The 18,884-nt window shown below is 42.3% G+C and overlaps 1 protein-coding gene across 1 annotated transcript; it reads right to left on the minus strand.

The window, feature by feature from the left end:
- Nucleotides 1–2,399: 2,399 nt before the first annotated feature.
- On the minus strand, nt 2,400–14,160 carry C1QTNF2 (C1q and TNF related 2). Its single transcript, XM_050962821.1, has 3 exons — nt 13,936–14,160; nt 5,421–5,672; nt 2,400–3,462 (listed from the first exon to the last, which is right to left on the minus strand). The coding sequence occupies exons 2-3, from the start codon at nt 5,662–5,664 to the stop codon at nt 2,849–2,851; spliced, it is 858 nt and encodes a 285-aa protein (XP_050818778.1). The 5' UTR covers nt 5,665–5,672; nt 13,936–14,160; the 3' UTR covers nt 2,400–2,848.
- Between the last annotated feature and the right edge of the window lie 4,724 nt (nt 14,161–18,884).

Below are 18,884 nucleotides of genomic sequence, written 5' to 3' on the forward strand. Positions count from 1 at the left end.
TGGCAGGGCTGCCAATGGGTGGGAGGTGCTGGAAGTGGGGGGTGGGTAGGGGAGAGCTGATGTGAGGATGCTGACGTATTACCGTGGCTCTTTGGCAAAGTACATTGGTAAATTCTGGCTCCTTCTCATGTCCAGGTTGGCCACCCCTGCTTTAAGTGGTAAGTCTCAAGGGAAATATGGAGCTGTATTCTCCTGCCTCACAAGAATTCCTGCCTAGAGAATAGAAAACTGAGTTTCCACTTGCAGAGTTTCCTGCTCTCTCTTCTGTCAAGGGAACCTTCCCTCTGGCTCCCACTGTGGAATGGGCAAGAGGTTCAACCACCCCAACTTATAGATCTCCCAAGACACCCAGGCCTCTATGTGCCCTGAAACAGAAGTGCTGCCATTGGCACAGTTTCCTCAATGAGTGTACAGCAGCAGGTGTGGAAGGTAGTCTACAGGAATAGGTGCTGCTTCAGGCAAATGTAATACCCAAGTGCTTTTCCTATGGAAATTCCACTGGGTGTGGAGGAGAAAATGCTTAACTCTCCTGTTCCATTTTTTTTTTTTTTGCAAGGTTCCAGCTAGGTGGAAGAGTGTCTATGAGCCCAAGGGAAAGGGGGAATGTGCTGTAGAGTCGGTATTCCCCTTCCTTCCACGCCTCCTCTTGTTGTTCCTCTCCACTCAGGGGATCCTATTGCTTATGGTCAGCGAGTCTGGGTCAGTGATTCAAGTTGCACACCAGTCTAGAAATATGTTCTAATTGGAAAACTTTATTATAAAACCAAGATTATTCTAGCAATGTTTGAATTCAGCTTTGTTTTTAAAAAGCAATTTAATGATCTTGCAAGATACAGCACAGTTACTGTAGTTAATAGTCATGCAAATATTATGACTTGTAAAAGTAACGTAAACACGTTTCCAACCTTGTAGGATTTCACTTCAATGCATGTGAATTAAAAGAACTGGAACTTCATCTGAATTTTCATCTAGAGTGATAGAATAAAGAAAACTAAAGAAATGACTGGGGACGCATGAGTGCATATATGAGAAAAGAATTTGGCCCACGTTTAAAGGTGGAGAGTTTCACTTGGCTGTCAAGATAGATATCTATATTATGAGTGTTTTACAAAGGGGAGTTTGTAATAGACATTTCTGGGGCTCAGAGCCAGATTGCAGCAGCTTTATATCAGGATTGCTTTGGATTCTACTACAGTACTTCTAACATTAGAGAACCATACCTCTGTTATCACCAGCTGATATGCTTATAGGTAAAGGAAGAATGCTAAAAAAAAAAAAATCTGTTATAACTCTTGACCTTTTTATCACCAATACAAAGCGGAATGTAGTTGATTCCAGAGCATCAGTAATATTTTACCATGGTACGCTGAAAACAATATCTTGTAGCAGTGGGTCACCATACTTAGGAATCGGATACGTGTGTATGCATTAAAGCCCTAGAAAAGAGCCTTAGCAGCAGCTAACAGATCCTGCATAGCAAAAGCTAGGGAGAGAAGTTCACACAACAGTTCATGGAATAAAAGTTTGTCCTCAGTCTGAGGCATGAGCCCAAACGCCAAATTTGGATCAGAATCTCACTGAGCCATTTGGCCCATGCAGCCCTGAGATGTGACACTTGGGTCCAGATCCAGATACCAACTTTACCAAAACTTGGGTGGAATCAGATCCAGGATTCCAGTTCAAGTCTCTCTTAAAATCTGATTTTTGTGCATACTGGATGCATTCTGAAAGGTAGTGAGTGCCATTAATACCCACTGAATAGGAGTTGAGAGCAGCCAGCATCTTACAGGAAACTTTGCTATTGACTATGAAGGGGCTAAGATGAGGTCTTTGTACCTGTTCTATTTTGGCCAGACTGCTTTGCCCATTAACAGTGCACTTATGAAGCTGCTGTTAGGATCTTAACAAAGAACTGTCCGATTCTTTAGTGGTTACTGAACTTTGACTTTGAATTAATGAAAATCCTTTCTGCAGGGGGATAGATATTGTCTCTAACAGTAACAGTGCTTCCGATACAAGGATGCAGGATATAGCTTTTGGCTCATTTTTTGTAATTAAAAAAATAAAAATATAGATTCTACATTGATGTTAAAGTTATAGTAATCTGACCACAGCATATATGCTTTGTAGAGGAAAATATAACAGACAACTCCAAGGACTATAAAAAACAATCATTAAGGATACTTTAAAGTGCTCCCACTGATCCTAAGACTATTTGTATTACTGTAGCACCTCGGAGCCCCTTATGCTAGGGGCTGTATAACCCCAATCCTGGTGGGAAACACCTGATACCAACCAAGTGATAATTGCGCCCCACCTCCAAGTAAACTATATACTCAGTATCTTCCCTTTATCTCTAGGTAAAGGCAGGGCTGATGCTTCCATTAGGCGCCGGGTGGCATTTTGTGCGCTCCCCACCGGAGCTTCCGGTTCCACTCCCTTCGCGCCTCTGAAGAAGGACCTGCTGCCGACGTGCCACAGAAAACAGCAGCAGGCAATTGAGCAGGTCAATGACTGCTGCTGTCGCCTGCAGCATTTCTGCGGAGGGTCCTTCGCCGGCGTGATGGGAGTGGAACTGGAAGCTCCCTCGTGCCCTGTGGGGCGTGCACAAAATGCTGCCCCCTGAATTCTGCCTAGGGCGCCAGAAACCCTGGCTCCACTCCAGGGTAAAGGTTATAGGAAAGCTTGTGCTAAAACTTAAAATGACATTCAAATGCAATGCTTTAATGGTATCGGAGACTTCCAACTAGCCAATAGAGTCCTATGATTATCTCATACATACACACTACAAGCTGTACTTTGCTTGTATAAGCTCCAAACTAGCTTCCTATATTTTGGCAGTCTCCTCCTATATTTCATTGAGATAATCCTGGTCAGCATATATAAGAAAGCCAGTAAATAAACTGTCTGTCCAGTAGGGATCATAAAAGAGCCCGTTTTGTTCCGAGTAAAAGATCTGCAACCACACCTCATCTTCCTGCTTCAGGGAAATAATGGTTGATCCAGAGGCCACATCGTGGTTACCAGTGTTGGCATCAAAAGTCTTTATTCGGTATTGCCCATTGTGGACCAACCCAATGGCCAAGTGTTTGTTGGCCAAAGTGATGTCGTAAGTGAAGTAGTAAATACCAGGAATGCTGCATATAAATTTCCCACTAGAAGCATTGTAGTGCCCTCCTTCATTCATAAGGATCTTGTCAAATTTGATGGGCAGCCTCTCTCTCGGGTAGCTTTTGGTGACTGCGACTGAAAAGGCAGATTTGGCTTTTTTGGTGTCACAGCTGCATGGTCCTGGCATCCCGGTATCGCCCTTTTTCCCTTTGGGTCCTTTCTTTCCTTGCACTCCATTTTTCCCATGATTTCCCTTAATACCCTTCGGACCTCGTGGACCTGCTTTGCCGATGGCGCCTGCTTTCCCCTTTGGTCCTGGTTTGCCTGGGTTTCCAGTTCGGCCTTGGGGACCTGGGAGACAAATTGCCTTCAGTGAGGTTTTAGTGAAAAATGTGATCATGTGTGAGGGCTGTGTTATCATTACAACACTAAATTATCATATGAGAAGAAACCAGCCAGGATCCCCATCTATGGGCAATTTTACTGAAATAATATCTGGGGCTGGATGGGTACTGAGATCTGTCAATCATGTTGCCTTTTCTAACACAAATATTCAGAATGTACATTATAACAAAGGAACCTCAGTTTTGCTCACATTTTGCAACAGATTTAAATGAGTACTGCTGGAAGGGTGCAGAGTGAGCCTGACAATGTTAGAAAGTGACTTCCTACATTTATCCATGGACAACCCAGATAGAAATAGTGCAGGCTTTCCCTCCACACCATCCTCTCTTGGTGCCTCGAGCCTCAGTTGCAGGGACCACCTGGAGGAATAGGAAGAGAGTTCCGTTCACATGTCCATTTGTCCTTGGCATCTCTGCTGAAACTGCCAGTTAATACTGACTGTAATGGGAGTTTCTGTGCCATAGACATTTGTTCAAAGAAACAGGATGTAAACCTCCCAACACCTGTCAGGGATGGTCTAGGTATACTTGGTCCTGCCTCAGTGCAGGACTAGATGACCTCTCAGGGTCCCTTTCTAACTTTCAGGGTAGTTAGGCTCTGGAATAGGCTTCCAGTGGAGGCTGCAGAATCCCCATCACTAGAGGTTTTGAAGAACAGGTTGGACATTGTCAGGGATGGTCCTGCCGCAGCGCAGTGGGGCTGGACTTGATGACTTTTTGAGGTCCTTTCCAGCCCTACATTTCTATGATTCTATGAGAAGGATCCCACTGCGCAGACAATGTGAAAGAACAGAGCCTAATTTAAGACAGGATTGACCTTGTGGGTGTAAGAAGCAAAAGGAAGTTGGGAAGGTGACAGTGAGAGAGAAGAATCTGGCCTTCATTCCCGTAATATCTGAATACTTTGAAATCTAATGTATGGATCCTCACAGCACACCTGTAAGGTAGGGCACTGCTATTATCCCCATTTTACAGTTGGGGAACTTAGGCAGTGTGAAGCTAGGTGACTTGCCCAAGGTCATAGAGGAAGACTGGCAGACCAGGGAAATGAATACAGTCCTGAGTCCCACGTGAGCCTCTTAAACACTGGTCCATCCTTCTTCTTCAACCACTAAACATGCTGTCTCACGAAGAGAAGACTTTACAAAATGAAATGCTCCTGCAGGCACTTGGCTATGCTGGAGTAATAATGCACTATGAGATAACGTAGCAAAATCTCACTTTGGGAAGAGTCAGCAATAAGAGATATCACCTAGGACTTTCTAGGCAGGCATGAAAGAAAAGAATCATGAATGAATTAGTGTGAAAAAAAATACCCCAGTGGTTTAACATGACCTGTTTGGAACAGGGTGCCTCACTTAATTCAGTCACTGTTTTATCTGAGCCTTGATTTTATTTGCTCAGAACCTGCGGAATCAGATCATCTGAATGTAGAATAGAATTACTTCCTCCTTCATTTTGATCAGCCTTGAATGCTTTAGGCAGGAATGCTTGAATTACCCTGTCTCTGAGTAGAGAAAGATAGTACCGAATTCGAGTCAGACCTGGGCCCCTTTCTGGGAGCTGCTAGATGTGAGACTGAGCTAGGAGCAGGGCTGAAACTGCTAGACAAGACAGTTGTGTGACAGGTAACAAACTTCAGGTGAAACCCAGAACTGGGACAATGGACCAAGTATGGATTTGGGAGCATAAGTGCTGAAACTAGGGCTGCTCACTTGAAGTGGTTTCCATCATATAGAAGGTTTACAGTTTGGTTCAATGTCTCTCAGTGCCCCCACTATATGCTCAGCACCTATGTCTGGGAGCAGTTGTTTTTTTTCAGTCTTCCTGTGTTTTCTGAACCTCTTCAGGCTATCCTGGTGAAGAGTAGTGTTAACAAAGCGCTAAGAGGCAGTTCCCTCTTACCTTCCTCTCCATGCTCTCCTTTCTCCCCGTCTTCGCCATCTTTTCCATCCTTCCCTGGAAACCCCATTCGCCCAATTGTTCCTGGAGTCCCTGGTGCTCCTGGAGGGCCAGGCGGGCCTTGTGGCCCTGGCATGCTGCATATGAGCTGGTGGGAACCTTTTGGAAATTCTCCTTTAACAAAGGCACTGAGAAGTTGATTAGCTACACAGGGCACAGTCCAGATGAGCAGAATCACAGTGATCATGGTGAAACCTGTTATAATGAAACAGAGGGGTTTACTGACATGTACCATGGCAGGCCAGTATACACACAAAAGTATCCCTACCCACCTTGCCAAGGGGAGGGAGGAGGAGTGTTTCTCCTTTCAGTTGGGGCTAGTTGTATTGTTTTGGTGGCTGGAGGAGTGACATGAACCACCCCATTTGAATCTGGGATCCTCTCTATTGCACAGTCACATTGTTACCCTTACCTACACATCCACTTTCCTCTTCCCCTCAATGAGAATGCCCCTGGCTTAACCCCTCTCCTTTGTTCTCTTATGACCTCTGCATTGAAATGGACTGGACAGCTGAGCCTTATCTACTCCAAGCTCACTCCCAAATTGGGGTTTGCCAGTCTGGTTACCAGAAATGAAGGGGGGACAAGCAAAGGGATGGGAAAGCAGGTTTGAGGATAACAAAAAGGGCCTTTGTTTCCTCAGACCTCTCCTTCTTTCCTCCGCTCCTTTCCCTCCCTGTCACCTCTTTCCCCAACCCTTCTCATTATATCTCCTCCTTTCTTTGCTATTTCTCCTTTTTATGCTTGATCCCTGAAAGCTGTGAAATGCAGAATAGCAGTAATGGCGTGGGGTGAAGGGAGTGATTTGCTGCATATTAACAGAGCTAGAATCCTTACTGCGGGACTCTCATGTTTCTCATTACTCTGGGATCTAAAGAGGTAACTCCTGAATACTCCAAGGGATTCCTGAACTGTCAGCAGCACTTGTCAAGTGTGGTTGAGAACTCTACCTATTTTCACTAGAAAGCTGGTTTTGCAGATCCATTTATTTCCCAGTCTGCCAAAATCTTGGCTAAGATTTTTTTTTTAAAACTTGCTTTAGCCCAAGGGCTACAAATCCAACATCCACCTCTCCTCACTCTTAGACTTGCTGAGCAAAGATGTCTGTCTACCCTTCTGATTCCTTATCATGTCTCCATCAATTCCAGTCCACAGCAAGCAGCACACTCTACAGCCTAAAAATACACATCAGAGTCTCTCTAACTCTGAATATAGGCTGCAGCTGTGATCTCACAGCTGTCAGAGCTGGCAGGAGATCACTGACATTCTTCAGTACTTTATTCTCTGCCTCTTCACTTCCCCCTCCAGGATCCCCCATCTTGCTTTGCCTTCTTTATACTGTATTTTCATCCCCTGATGTTTTCCTAACCTCACACCAAGTCGGCTTATTTCCCGCCCCGCCTCTGTTTTTTGTGCCTCCAAGTTGGTTGGTTAAGAATTCTAGCTCAAGCCTCACTGGAAATGGGTACCATTAACTAAAATCCAAATCTGGTTGTGTCTGTTTCCTCCTGTAGTTCCTCCCCTCTCCCTGACTGTTACATTGAGGCAAATTCTGCTCTTAGTTACATCTCTGTAATCCCATTCACTTTCGTGGTGTTTCATAGACGTTAGCCCATTAGCATGTAAAATAAACCGATTTAAATGTAATAGCAGAGGCATCTACTCACTGATATACAGTACTTAATCTGGTTTCAGAGTATTCCAGATTCTGATAACCTTTACCCCTATTCAGTGATACCACTCGTGGAGTGAGGAGCAACACACTGTGAGTGAGGGTGACAGAAGAGGGACCTAATGATATAATTTGGAGACAGTTATGACAATATGTGAATTAGGGGCCTTATTGTGTGAGGTGCGGAATGAGGGCACTGAGCGCCATGTAGGACTGACTCCTTCATTGTGCTTATATCACCCTCAGTAAAATTCTTTGTACGTTAAAAATGTTGGAGGCTGAATTTCAGAAGAAAGTGGAGGACAACAGAAACTCTGTATACCTGTTATACAACATAAGGGCTTGTCTACTCGGAGAAATTTTACTGTATAGCTGTTATCAGAGGGGTAGCTGTGTTAGTCTAGATCTGTAAAAGCAGCAAAGAGTCCTGTGGCACTTTATACACTAACAGACATATTGGAGCATGAGTTTTCGTGGGTGGATACCCACTTCATTGTACTTCGTATAGCTATTTTGAATAAACTATTCCAGAATAGCTCCCCAAAATTCTATTCCAGAATAAAAGTGACTTTTCTGGGATAATTACTCCACTCACAAAGAAGTTAAAACAGATAGTGATAGATACATGTTTAATTTTAGGTATTTGTATGACCCCCATTACCATAGCATCTGAGTGTCTCACAATCTTTCATTTATTTATCCTCACAACTGTGAGGTAGGGCAGTTCTATTAGCTCCATTTTACAGATTGGGGAACTGAGGCTCCAAGAGGCCCCAGCTAAATCCTCAAAGGCATTTAGGTACCTAGCCCCCACTGAAATCAATGGAAGTTTAGAATGTCTAAATACCTTTTGAGGAGCTGGGCACTAGTGACTTGTCCAAGGTCACACAGGAAGTCTGTGCTGAAGCAGGGACTTGAACTAGGTCCTGAGTCCTAAGATAGTGCCTTAACTGCTGGACACTCTTCCTCCATGTTAAGCAAAGTACATATGCTGTGCTTCTGTAGGGCTTCAACGTAGCCGTAGACACTCATTACAGCAGCAGGAACAGTTCTCCTATAGTAGTTAATCCACCTCTCTGAGAAGCAGTAGCTAGTCTGACAGAAGAATTTTTCTATCAACCTTTTGCTGTCTACTCCTGGGGTTAGGTTGGCTTAGCTGTGTCACTCAAAGGCGTGGATTTTTCACACCCTGAGCAATGTAGCTGGGTCAATTTAACTTTTAAGTGCAGACCTGGCTGCAGTTAGATAATACCAACTGTCGCACAAGGTGGTGTCTTCTCTGTGTACATCCCATTGGAGATTCTGAATGAGATAAACCCCATCATAATCTAAAACCAGGACATTTGACTCCATATGTTAATTTTAAACAAGAATACCCCCTCAGACTCCACTTTTGAATTATTATTAACTACAGAGGCTCCTGAATCAACCCACCTGATATAATCACCCATTTATATCCTGCTCAAACTGACGATGGAACTGATTTTGACTGCATTTTGGGCAGTCATTGAGCAAGATGTTGCAATCCAGTCATGAACTCTTTTTGTTGAGATTGAATGAGTACTACAGAGTCTGTGGAGCCAAGAGTTTGACTTTCTAAAAGCAGAGTTAGTCTTCTGTTTTCATTACTAACCACAGGCTGAGAATAAAATACTAGCCAAGTCAGAATTCTTTACCCATCGTATTCCTGTGTCAACAACTTTTTTGAAAAGTCCTGGGGGCTTCCTTTCCTATTTTTACCATGAATTTTTAAGATCTCATTTGGTTTACTGAGACACAGGGCCTGAAGCTGCCCCCTTGTGCTTAACTCATGCATCTGATCTGTGTTTTCTGAACCTGGCAGGAGCATGTTTTACATGAGGCTATGGACGTCAGAAATTAATATGTATGTGTGGGTGGGATTTGCAGAAACATGTAAACCTCTGCAAAATTTCCAGCATGGTTGTGTGTTTAAATCTCTATAGAGGAGAGGAGTTTGACCATCCTGTATTCAGAAACTTTAGAAAATGTCATTTCACTACATCCTTATTGTCTCCTTCTGTGCTAAGAGTAGGTTGAATATCACAGATGTAGAACTGGTGAGAAACTACCTACATTCAGCATGGTGTTTACAAGAGTGCCATCTGTAGTGATTGGGAGCTGCATCAAAGGCCTTCAGAACCCACAGTACCTCATTTTAGAGGCCAATTTACCTCTGCCCCATACAAATATCTAGTTATCTCACCTTTACCATTGCAGATTGTTGACAGCACAGAAGCCAAGTCAGAAAGGGTGGTGTCTAACTTCTTTTGAAATCAGGAGGTGCCTAAAAATTGAAGGCAATTAAGTGCCTAAATATCTTTGTGACTCCTACCCAGTGAAGTAAAAAGATATCACTTTAATATTCCTGAACTAAGGTATTTATTGGGTCTTCCATGTTAAAAGGTTTAGTATGCTTAATTAAGGGACAAAGAGAGAGGTACACATAAGAACACGGCCCCTTCCTTTATCATAGAGCTTCCTCGCCCTAGCTGTGACAGATACCCCTCTTTCTAAATATATATAGGATAAAAGATTCATCCATCATCCCAGTTGGATTTTTCTTATCAGGTGCTTACGTTCTACTAACTTAATATAAGATTAGTTTTTGTTCAGTCTAACCAGCTTCCAGACAGTTCTCTAGCACTCTTTTCTGAATATCTGTAGCTAGGCAAAGCAAGTGTAGTTAAATGGACACACATACAAGCTAGAGCATTAATTGTGACAGTATGAACTCTGTTATCTGTTACCAGGTGCTTCTAGTCAATAGGAATACAGCAGTCTCCTGGGGCTACATCTGAAGCCTATTAAAGTCAAGAGAAAGATTCTCACTGACTTAAAGGAGCTTTGGATCAGGTTACTGATGTTCTAATGAACCCAGACATTAGTAACAGATTATTAGGAAAAGTATTGTACAAAACACACATCTAACGTTCTTCCCTGCTCATGCTCTCTGAAGGGGAGGGAATGTGTAGTACTGTGTCCTCCAAGAGCCACGTAACTTATTATAAATCCATTGCAAAAATATGCTACAAATTAACATTGTATTGAGTGCCCCACACTTTTTCAATGTATATAATTAAAAACATGCAGAGGAGCGAGAGACATAAAACAGATCTCTGGAAAGGATTCAGTTCCTGAGCTATTTTGGTCAGCTCATTCCTGTGTTCTCTCTTGCTTCATACATATTTAAGTTAATTTACTGCTGGTGAAAGGTGTCAGATTAATAGCATTGGAGATTGAAACCACAGAACAAGTATCACCATGGGCAGATGAATAAAGGCCTTTGCTCAGTGTCCAGCAACAATAATAATTAAAAAAGCAAATAGAATGGTAGGATACCTAAGGAATGTGATGGAGAATGACACTGAAAATATTATAATACTACTGGTATGCCCTGGAATTCTGTGTTCAGTTCTGTTCACCCATCACAAATAGGGCCTAATGGAAATAGAGGGCATTCTGAGCAGAGCTGGGCAGGGAAATGGTTTTCCTATCCTGCAAAAGTCTCTGAGATTTCAAAAATGTTCCCATCCTATTTGGGGGTGTCAAGGTTCTTCCCCAACTCTGAACTTTAGGGTACAGAAGTGGGGATCTGCATGGACACTTCTAAGGTTAATTACTAGCTTAGATCTGGTACACTGCCACCATTCAGAATTCCAGTGTCTGGAGCACTCTCTGTGCCCCCAAAACTTTCCCTTCCCTGGGTTGCCTTGAGGGACTTCACCAGTTCCCTGGTGAACACAGATCCAAATCCCTTGGATCTTAAAACAAGGAGAAATTAACCATCCCCCTTCCTTTCCCCCCACCAATCCCTGGTGAGTCCAGATCCAATTCCCTTGGATCTTAAAACAAGGAGAAATCAGTCAGGTTCTTTAAAAGAAAGCTTTTAATTAAAGAAAGAAAAGTAAAAAATCATCTCTGTAAAATCAGGATGGAAAATACTTTACAAGGTAATCAGATCCGTATAGCCCAGAGGATCCCCCTCTAGCCTTAGATTCAAAGTTACAGCAAACAGAGGTAAAATGCTCTCAGCAAAAATACAAGTTGAGAAAACAAAAATAAGACTAACACGCCTTGCCTGGCTATTACTTACAAGTTTGAAACATGAGAGACTGATTCAGAAAGATTTGGAGAGCCTGGATTGATGTCTGGTCCCTCTTAGTCCCAAGAGCGAACAACCCCCAAAACAAAGAGCACAAACAAAATACTTCCCTCCACCAAGATTTGAAAGTATCTTGTCCCCCTATTGGTCCTCTGGTCAGGTGTCAGCCAGGTTTATTGAGCTTCTTAACTCTTTACATGTAAAAGAGACATTAACCCTTAACTATCTGTTTATGACAGGGGGCAACCCCAAAACCTTTTTGAGAGAGAGAAACCCTTCCAAACAGCTGAGTCGTTAGGGAACTCAACAGGGCTGTGGGAGAGTCAAATTAAGTCTCTGCTCTGCCTGATGCAGAAACTAAGTCTTTCACACCCCAGATGAATGCCCTAACCACCAAGCTTTTGCACATATGGGGCAGGTATCTTGCTCAGTGGATCCTATACCCAAGAACTTTTTGTGAAAAGTTTCAGTTTTATAGAAAAATTCCGAACCCACCCTAATTCTGAGACCAGCAACAGAAATAGACGCATGGATAAAATTCCTTATGAAGAGAGACTGAAAAGAGGAGGGCTGTTTAGTTTAGAGAAGTGATGAATAAAAGGGAGCAATATGGAGTTGTGCAAAATAACAAATGGCATAGAGAAAGTAAATTGAACACTTTGGTTTACTTTGTCATAATCCTAGAATAAGGGCACAGTGGCTGATGAAAGGCAGCCAATTTAAAACAGATAAATGCTTAATTATCCTGTGGAACTCATTGCAACAAGGTACCTTTACAGTAGTAATTAGAAAAGAAAAACAGGACTTTTGGAAGGGCTATAATGCCTCGTGCTTCAGGACATAAGCCAATCACTATCTTGTTAAGTTTAGGAAGAAAGCCTCCCTGGGGGAAGGATAGATGCCCACTGAGGGATTCCAATTCTCTCTCTCTCAGCTTCAAAAAGCATATTGGAACCAAATCAACACATGTCCTTGGCCTCTCCAAACTACAGGCAATGATCCCTGTAGCAAAGGTCAGAAAGAAAAGGTTTGGCATATTGCAAGATTTCAGCTGAGATATTACAGTTTGAACAACATTCAATGAGAATGTTTTCTATATTCAGGATGTTGTTGAATGTTTGATCAAAAATATATCCCTTGTGTAATAATACATAGCACTTGTATAGTGTCAGACAAACATTAGCTAATTATTGAAAGCTCTTCAGGGCAGGGGCTGTCTTTTTCTGTGTTTACATGGATCCTGGTCTGTGACAATGGCTCCCAGCTGCTCCCACAATACTGGTAGTAAATAATCATAATCCTCTCATTACCCCTTCACTTTAGTACTGTCATTTTAATACACTGATTTTTCTGGGGGGAAATGAGAAGTGACTATGGAATGGGTCAGTATCAGAACTCATGTAGTCCTGCTTTTAGTTGTGGGGCACATTGTTAGGGAATACAATACGGCAAATATAAATAAAAATAAAAATTAGGAAGTGAAAAGAGAATCCAATCAAGAAAAATTTTTGTCTGGATACCACAAATGAGCCATGGATGAAGGTTGGAAGAGCATCCCTTTTGTTGTCATGTACCATAGTATACATTCTGTATTGCATTTCAGCTGCCTTGGAAATGTAAAATCAGAGTAAAAATCCTAGAGCAGTTTATCCAAGTAGGAAAGTGGCTGTGTGCTGACAGATAACCTAACTCAGAGATAAATTTCCTTCAAGGAAGCTAAAAAGTACAAGTTGGAGGTAGGGGGTGTTTGAAGGCGATGAGTGGGAGGGAACCTTCATCACACAGTAATTGACAAATGGTTCTGTATTGCCTGAATAGGAACTGTAAGCTTTGACCATGCGGTCTATTAACTGGTGTTGCCTGAGTTACATTTCCTCCCTGCTGCCTTATGACCTTACAGTGTTTTCTAACACTGATTTGTAAGTTAAAAGATTAGCTAAATCCTTATATTCCAGTGTTTCCCATAAATATTTGGACATCTGTTAAATAAAGCAACAGCTTCCTCACCCCAGATTCTTGTGGTATAATTCAAAAGGTTCTAATGTTCTTAAAATGACTGATTTCCCTTTTATTATAATTCTTATTACTGGTCATTATAATAAAGTATCACCCTAATGATAGCAGCAAAGCACTCGTCCACACAAAATAAAACAATGATTTGATTTAAACAAGGTGTGCTATTAATAACTAGGGTGGCATGTTTAAAATGGATGCATTTAATTGCTTATGTAGCTCAGTGAAAGTCAATAGATTTACATCGGGTCTGAATTTGGCTCATTATCTGTTGTTAGGCAAAATGCTGTTAATGTTACACTTCAAAAATAGGAGAACAATATCTCTTACGCTTTGGGTTGCATTACTGTCCCTGCCATTAAGCAAGCAGCTGATGCTTGTGCCAGTCCCTCAGTAGCTTTGTGTAGAAAACCTTATTATACAAGTCACCAGTTAAAGAACAGAGAAAAAACTTCCCGGGGCTGGCTGAGCCCAGAAAACACTATGATGAGCATTTTCCCACTGTAATATTTCTTTTAATTCAAGACTGTTGCCGTTAAGGATTCCTTTGCATAACTTGGAAACCTGACTGCTCAGTAATTTAGACCTTATTTAGCCAGGGTTTCAAAGTTAAGGATTTTTAAAAAAAGGGGAGGGGGAATTCTACTTACCAGGACTAATCTCGTCAGTAAGATCTTGACCTGCACTGGAAAATCTACTGAATCTTAAGCAGATGTTTCATTGCAAATCGTTGTCACACAGTTTAGCATGAATCCCAGTTATTTCTGCAGACAACTTCCTTTCCGAGGGTAGCTTGAAAATTCAAGTCCACAAGCTGTGTTTTAAAAAGTTTATTCCTTTTGCTTCTATTCCCAGCTTCCTGCAGCAGCTTCAGGTTTTGGCTCAACTTTGCCAAAGGCATATTTTTATTATTGTGTAATGGGTTTGAGCCTCTTCCTTGTGTCACATGATATGGGAAGAGAATTTTTACACACATATGGCTGAAAAGCTCTTGATGCTTGGGATTGCCTCCACCCCTGCTTTCCTCTCTCTGTTTCTCCTTTACAAACTACTCTGAAAGGTTCAGAACTTGATTGATTCATGGGTAAATGATTGAGAGTTTGCCTGATGCAGTATGTGTGTCTGTGTAAGGAGTGTTTATAGGGAGATAGATTGGTTTAGCTTGATCCTTAGCACATTGGCAGGAGAAGAAGATCTTATCCTGGGGACTGAAACTCTGTTATCAATTCTAAAATGATTTAGGCAAATTGATGGCAGGAGATTAGTCCCAAGCCAGGAAGTGAAATAAGTAATGATGGCAATGGAATAAACCACTGACATCATCGTTAACCAGACAGTGCAACTCAATAGCTCTATATACCTGACTTTAGTTGGGAAACCTCATTTTCTCTTACTCACCTCTGCTGCATATACAAGAACAATGACACTAACTCTTTGCTTTTTATTTATTACTGTATGGTGTATTAATATTTTGAAGTTGATACAGTTATTATAGGATTGGAATTTTCTTGGCAATTCTCTCCTGTGCTTTGAAAATTATAAAGCAAAAATAAACATTTAAAAGTATTCACAAGGAAAAGCAAACACAGAATCTATATGGTGGATAAGGAAGAAAATACTAACAGCAGTTTAGCAACCTTAATTTATAGATCTCAAAATGTATTACTGAGGTAAGTATTTTCATCAGCCATTTGCTTCACTAAAGAGAGGTGAAGTGACTTACTTATGGTCACACAACAGGTCTATGATAGGCAAGAATAGAATAGTTAGACCTCAAGTATCTGCCAAAGGTCAGTGTCTGGAATGACTAGGGCTGGTCTACACATAAAACTTAAGTCAACCTAACTACAGTATGTTGCTCAGGACTGTGAAAATTTTCACACTTTGAGCACTGTAATTAGGTTAGGTCAACCTTGCCCTTGGTGTAGACACAGCTAGGTTGACAGAAGGATTTTTCTGTTGACCTAGTGACTACCTCTCAGAGAGATGGACTAACACAACGATGTTTGAAAAAACTTTTTTTTCTGGAATCGGGGTGAGTAAGAAGTTGCTCCCCAATGCACACAGCAATCTCATGCATCTGATGGCAGGATCTGACACTCAACCTTTAAATAGGCATCTGGATATGAATTGTTTTCAGGCTTGTTCATCTTTAGCATGGAGACAGAAGGGTGGCTTTAAGGGAAAGCTATATGCAGACCTTTTGCTCATCCATGCATCCTAGGTACTTATATGGCACACATTGCCAGAGAAACCGAACACCTCACAATATTTGATGTATAGATTGACAAAACACTCCTGTGAGGTAGGGCAGTGCAAGAGACCCTATTTTACAGATGGGGAACTGAGGCACAGAGAGACTAAGTGACTTCCCCAAGGAAGTGTGTTACATAGTAGGGACTTGAATCCAGGTGTCCTAAAGTACCAGGCTGACACCCAAGCCTCTGGGCTGTAAGCCCAATGCAGCTTCCTAATACTTCACATGTGTTGAGAAACTCCTGTCCCCAGGCAGCTGGAATTCCATGTTTTGCCTAATACAGGACTTCCTGAGTCTTCTGCTGGTGGCCACCACCATGGTGTTGATAGAATGACACTCATAGTGACAGCTGGCAGCATGTGTGCCCACCAGCATCAGACTTGTTTCACTGCTTCCCAGTGTTGATTTAATAAATCAGGAGAACTGAACTGTTTACATTTTGCAGGCAACTGGGGCCCTTCTTCCGGGGTGATAATGTGAAGCTGCTGTTCCTGATGAAGATAAGAATGAAAAAGGAAATCCACAAACACAATCTGTTCTGTGCTCTCAGCTTCTCTTTCTCCCTTTGACCCCATTGCTCAAAGTTAATCATCTGGTGGACATATGGTGTGCAATAATACTATTAAATTTTGGTCTGAGTCCATCAAATACATGTGATGAGGGCCTAGGTTTGCTAGGGACAATGAGGGAAATTCATATAGCCACGTAGATAGCATGACTAATAATTTGATTTTTTTTTCATGATAAGGAGAAAATATAGTCTTGATCTTATACAGGCACTGAGCTTTCTCACACTGAAGTCAATGGAAGTTTTATTATTATTTATTTATATTATAGTAGAGCCAGCCCCCAGCCCCGCCCCTTCCACCCAAGGCCATGCCCTTTCCGAACCCCTGGCTGGAGCCCAGAACCTGCCCACCATGGCCATTGGCCCTCTCTCCAGGCTAACTCCTCCCCCCTGGCCTGCACCAGGAGGGTGGGTGGTATGTGTCCGCAGCCCTCCCAACCCTGGATCACTGGGAGGGTGGGTGGCATGGCCCTGACCCAGCGGGGGCCAGCACTGGGGGACTGGAGCTGCACACAGACTCAGAGCGGGAAGCAGAGGGTGAGGGGTAACCTGGGGGTGGAGTGTGAGCAGGACCACGCCTGGCTGTTTCGGAAGGCACAGCCTCCCCCAGCTTATGGTACCTGCTGCCCATGCTGGAGATGACACCAGAGCTGCTGCAATACATACTCCATCCATTTACTTAAAAGCTACACTGCTATATCCTGTATAAAGGTCAGAGTACAAACTAAAGGAGACCTAGAGACACAAACTTGAACTGCGCATCCTATTGACTACATGCACTACACAGAGCCCAAGCAATGAAATGGATACAGAACTAGCTACCCTGTGTCCTTCATGGTCTCCTCCACATCAGAGGTGGGGTAGTAGAAGTCAAGTCTGCTTGCAGCTGCCCATGCTATCTCTGGACTTGGGAGAAATAGAGGCCTCCAGATTCTGAGTCATAGCCCTTTCTCGAGCACTACGTTAACTATTTGCTCACACTGCTCAGAATGATTGAGGAATCTGTTTACCTCAGACAAATGAATCTTATTTACTTGTAAATCACCTCAGTCAAAACATAGGGGTAAATCTGCTGCACTTCTATGTTTGTATGATTAACCTTGAGATGTTTTCTATCCAGTGGAGATTATCAGTGAGTCGTGAGCACTCAGCTAGAATCATTTTCCCCAAAGCACTCTGATTTTCATAACTTTCACCTCCTACTGCTCTTGGAACATGCTGAGATTGGGTCCAGCTGTGTTTATTTTCTTAATTCATTAAGCCACATGACATCCCTGGCTATGCAAGTATTTTACAGACGAGGCACAGAAATGTCCACAGGAGTTGCTGAAGGTCAAACAAGGGAAACTAGGACTATAACCCAAGACTCTTGGCTCCCTGTTCTCTAGATGCTAGACAATGATCCCTTCCCATTTAAAAAATATCCTTACTTTTAAGAAAAGGCATTTGATTGCAGAAAAAGGTACTATATGGGCATGGAACACTCATGGGATTCTTGAATACTTATTAGAGGGGTTGTCATGTGTGATTCCCATTAAATGAAAACTATAAGATGACACATCATCCTGTCCCATATGAATTAGAATCAATTCATACAGGTGGTGGGTCACATCTTGTCAAATAAAAGGACTCCCACTAGCCCCGTTCAGCTGCCATAATTGCTCAGCTCTGTTTTCCTCAAATTGAAAATGGTCACATAACATCATAAGAACGACCAGACTGGGCCAGACCAAAGGTCCATCTAGCCCAGTATCCTGTCTTCCGACAGTGGCCAACACCATATGCCCCAGACGGAATGAACAGAATAGGTAATCATCAAATGATCCATCCCCTGTCACTCATTCCCAGCTTCTGGCAAACAGAAGCTATGGACACCAATCCTGCGCATCTTGGCTAGTAGCCATTGATGGCCCTATCCTCCATGTATTTATCTAGTTCTTTTTTGAACCCTGTTATAGTCTTGGCCTTCACAGCATCCTCTGGCAAAGAGTCCACAGGTTGACTGTGTGTTGTGTTAAGAAATATTTCCTTTTGTTTATTTTAAGCCTGCTGCCTATTAATTTCATTAAATTTCATTAAATAGGCGTGACCCCTAGTTCTCGTGTTATGAGGAGTAAATAACACTTCTTTATTTATTTTCTCTACACCAGTCATGATTTTATAGACTTTTATCATATCCCCCCTTTGTCGTCTCTTTTCCAAGCCCAAAAGTCCCAGTCTTATTAATCTTTCCTCATACGGAAGCTGTTCCATACCCCTAATCATTTTTGTTGCCCTTTCCTGAATCTTTTCCAGTTCCAATATATCTTTTTTGAGATGGGGCTACCACATCTGCAGGTAGTACTCAAGATGTGGGCATATACTGGATTTATATAGAGGCAATATGATATTTTCTGTCTTATTATCTGTCCCTCTTGATGATTCCCAACATTCTGTTCACTTTTTTGACTGCTGCTGCACACTGAGCGGATGTTTTCAGAGAATTATCCACGATGACTCCAAGATCTTTCTTGAGTGGTAACAGCTAATTTAGACCCCATCATTTTATATGTATAGTTGGGATTGTGTTTTCCAATGTGAATTACTTCGCATTTATCAATATTGAATTTCATCTGCTATTTTGTTGCCCAGTCATGCAGTTTTGAGAGATCCTTCTGTAGCTCTTCGCAGTCTGCCTGGGACTTAACTATCCTGAGTAGTTTTGTATCATCTGCGAATTTTGCCACCTCACTGTTTTTACCCCTTTCCCCAGATCATTTATGAATATGTTGAAT

This window comes from Gopherus flavomarginatus, chromosome 7 (assembly GCF_025201925.1).
Source record: "Gopherus flavomarginatus isolate rGopFla2 chromosome 7, rGopFla2.mat.asm, whole genome shotgun sequence".
Taxonomy (NCBI): domain Eukaryota; kingdom Metazoa; phylum Chordata; order Testudines; family Testudinidae; genus Gopherus; species Gopherus flavomarginatus.

Excerpts from the sequence above, each read along its gene's own strand:
- C1QTNF2 (XM_050962821.1), bottom strand. The coding sequence starts at position 5,664 with ATGATCACTGTGATTCTGCTCATCTGGACTGTGCCCTGTGTAGCTAAT. Across the intron at positions 3,463-5,420 it reads AGGAGAGCATGGAGAGGAAG|GTCCCCAAGGCCGAACTGGA; the intron begins GTAAGAGGGAAC and ends TTTGTCTCCCAG.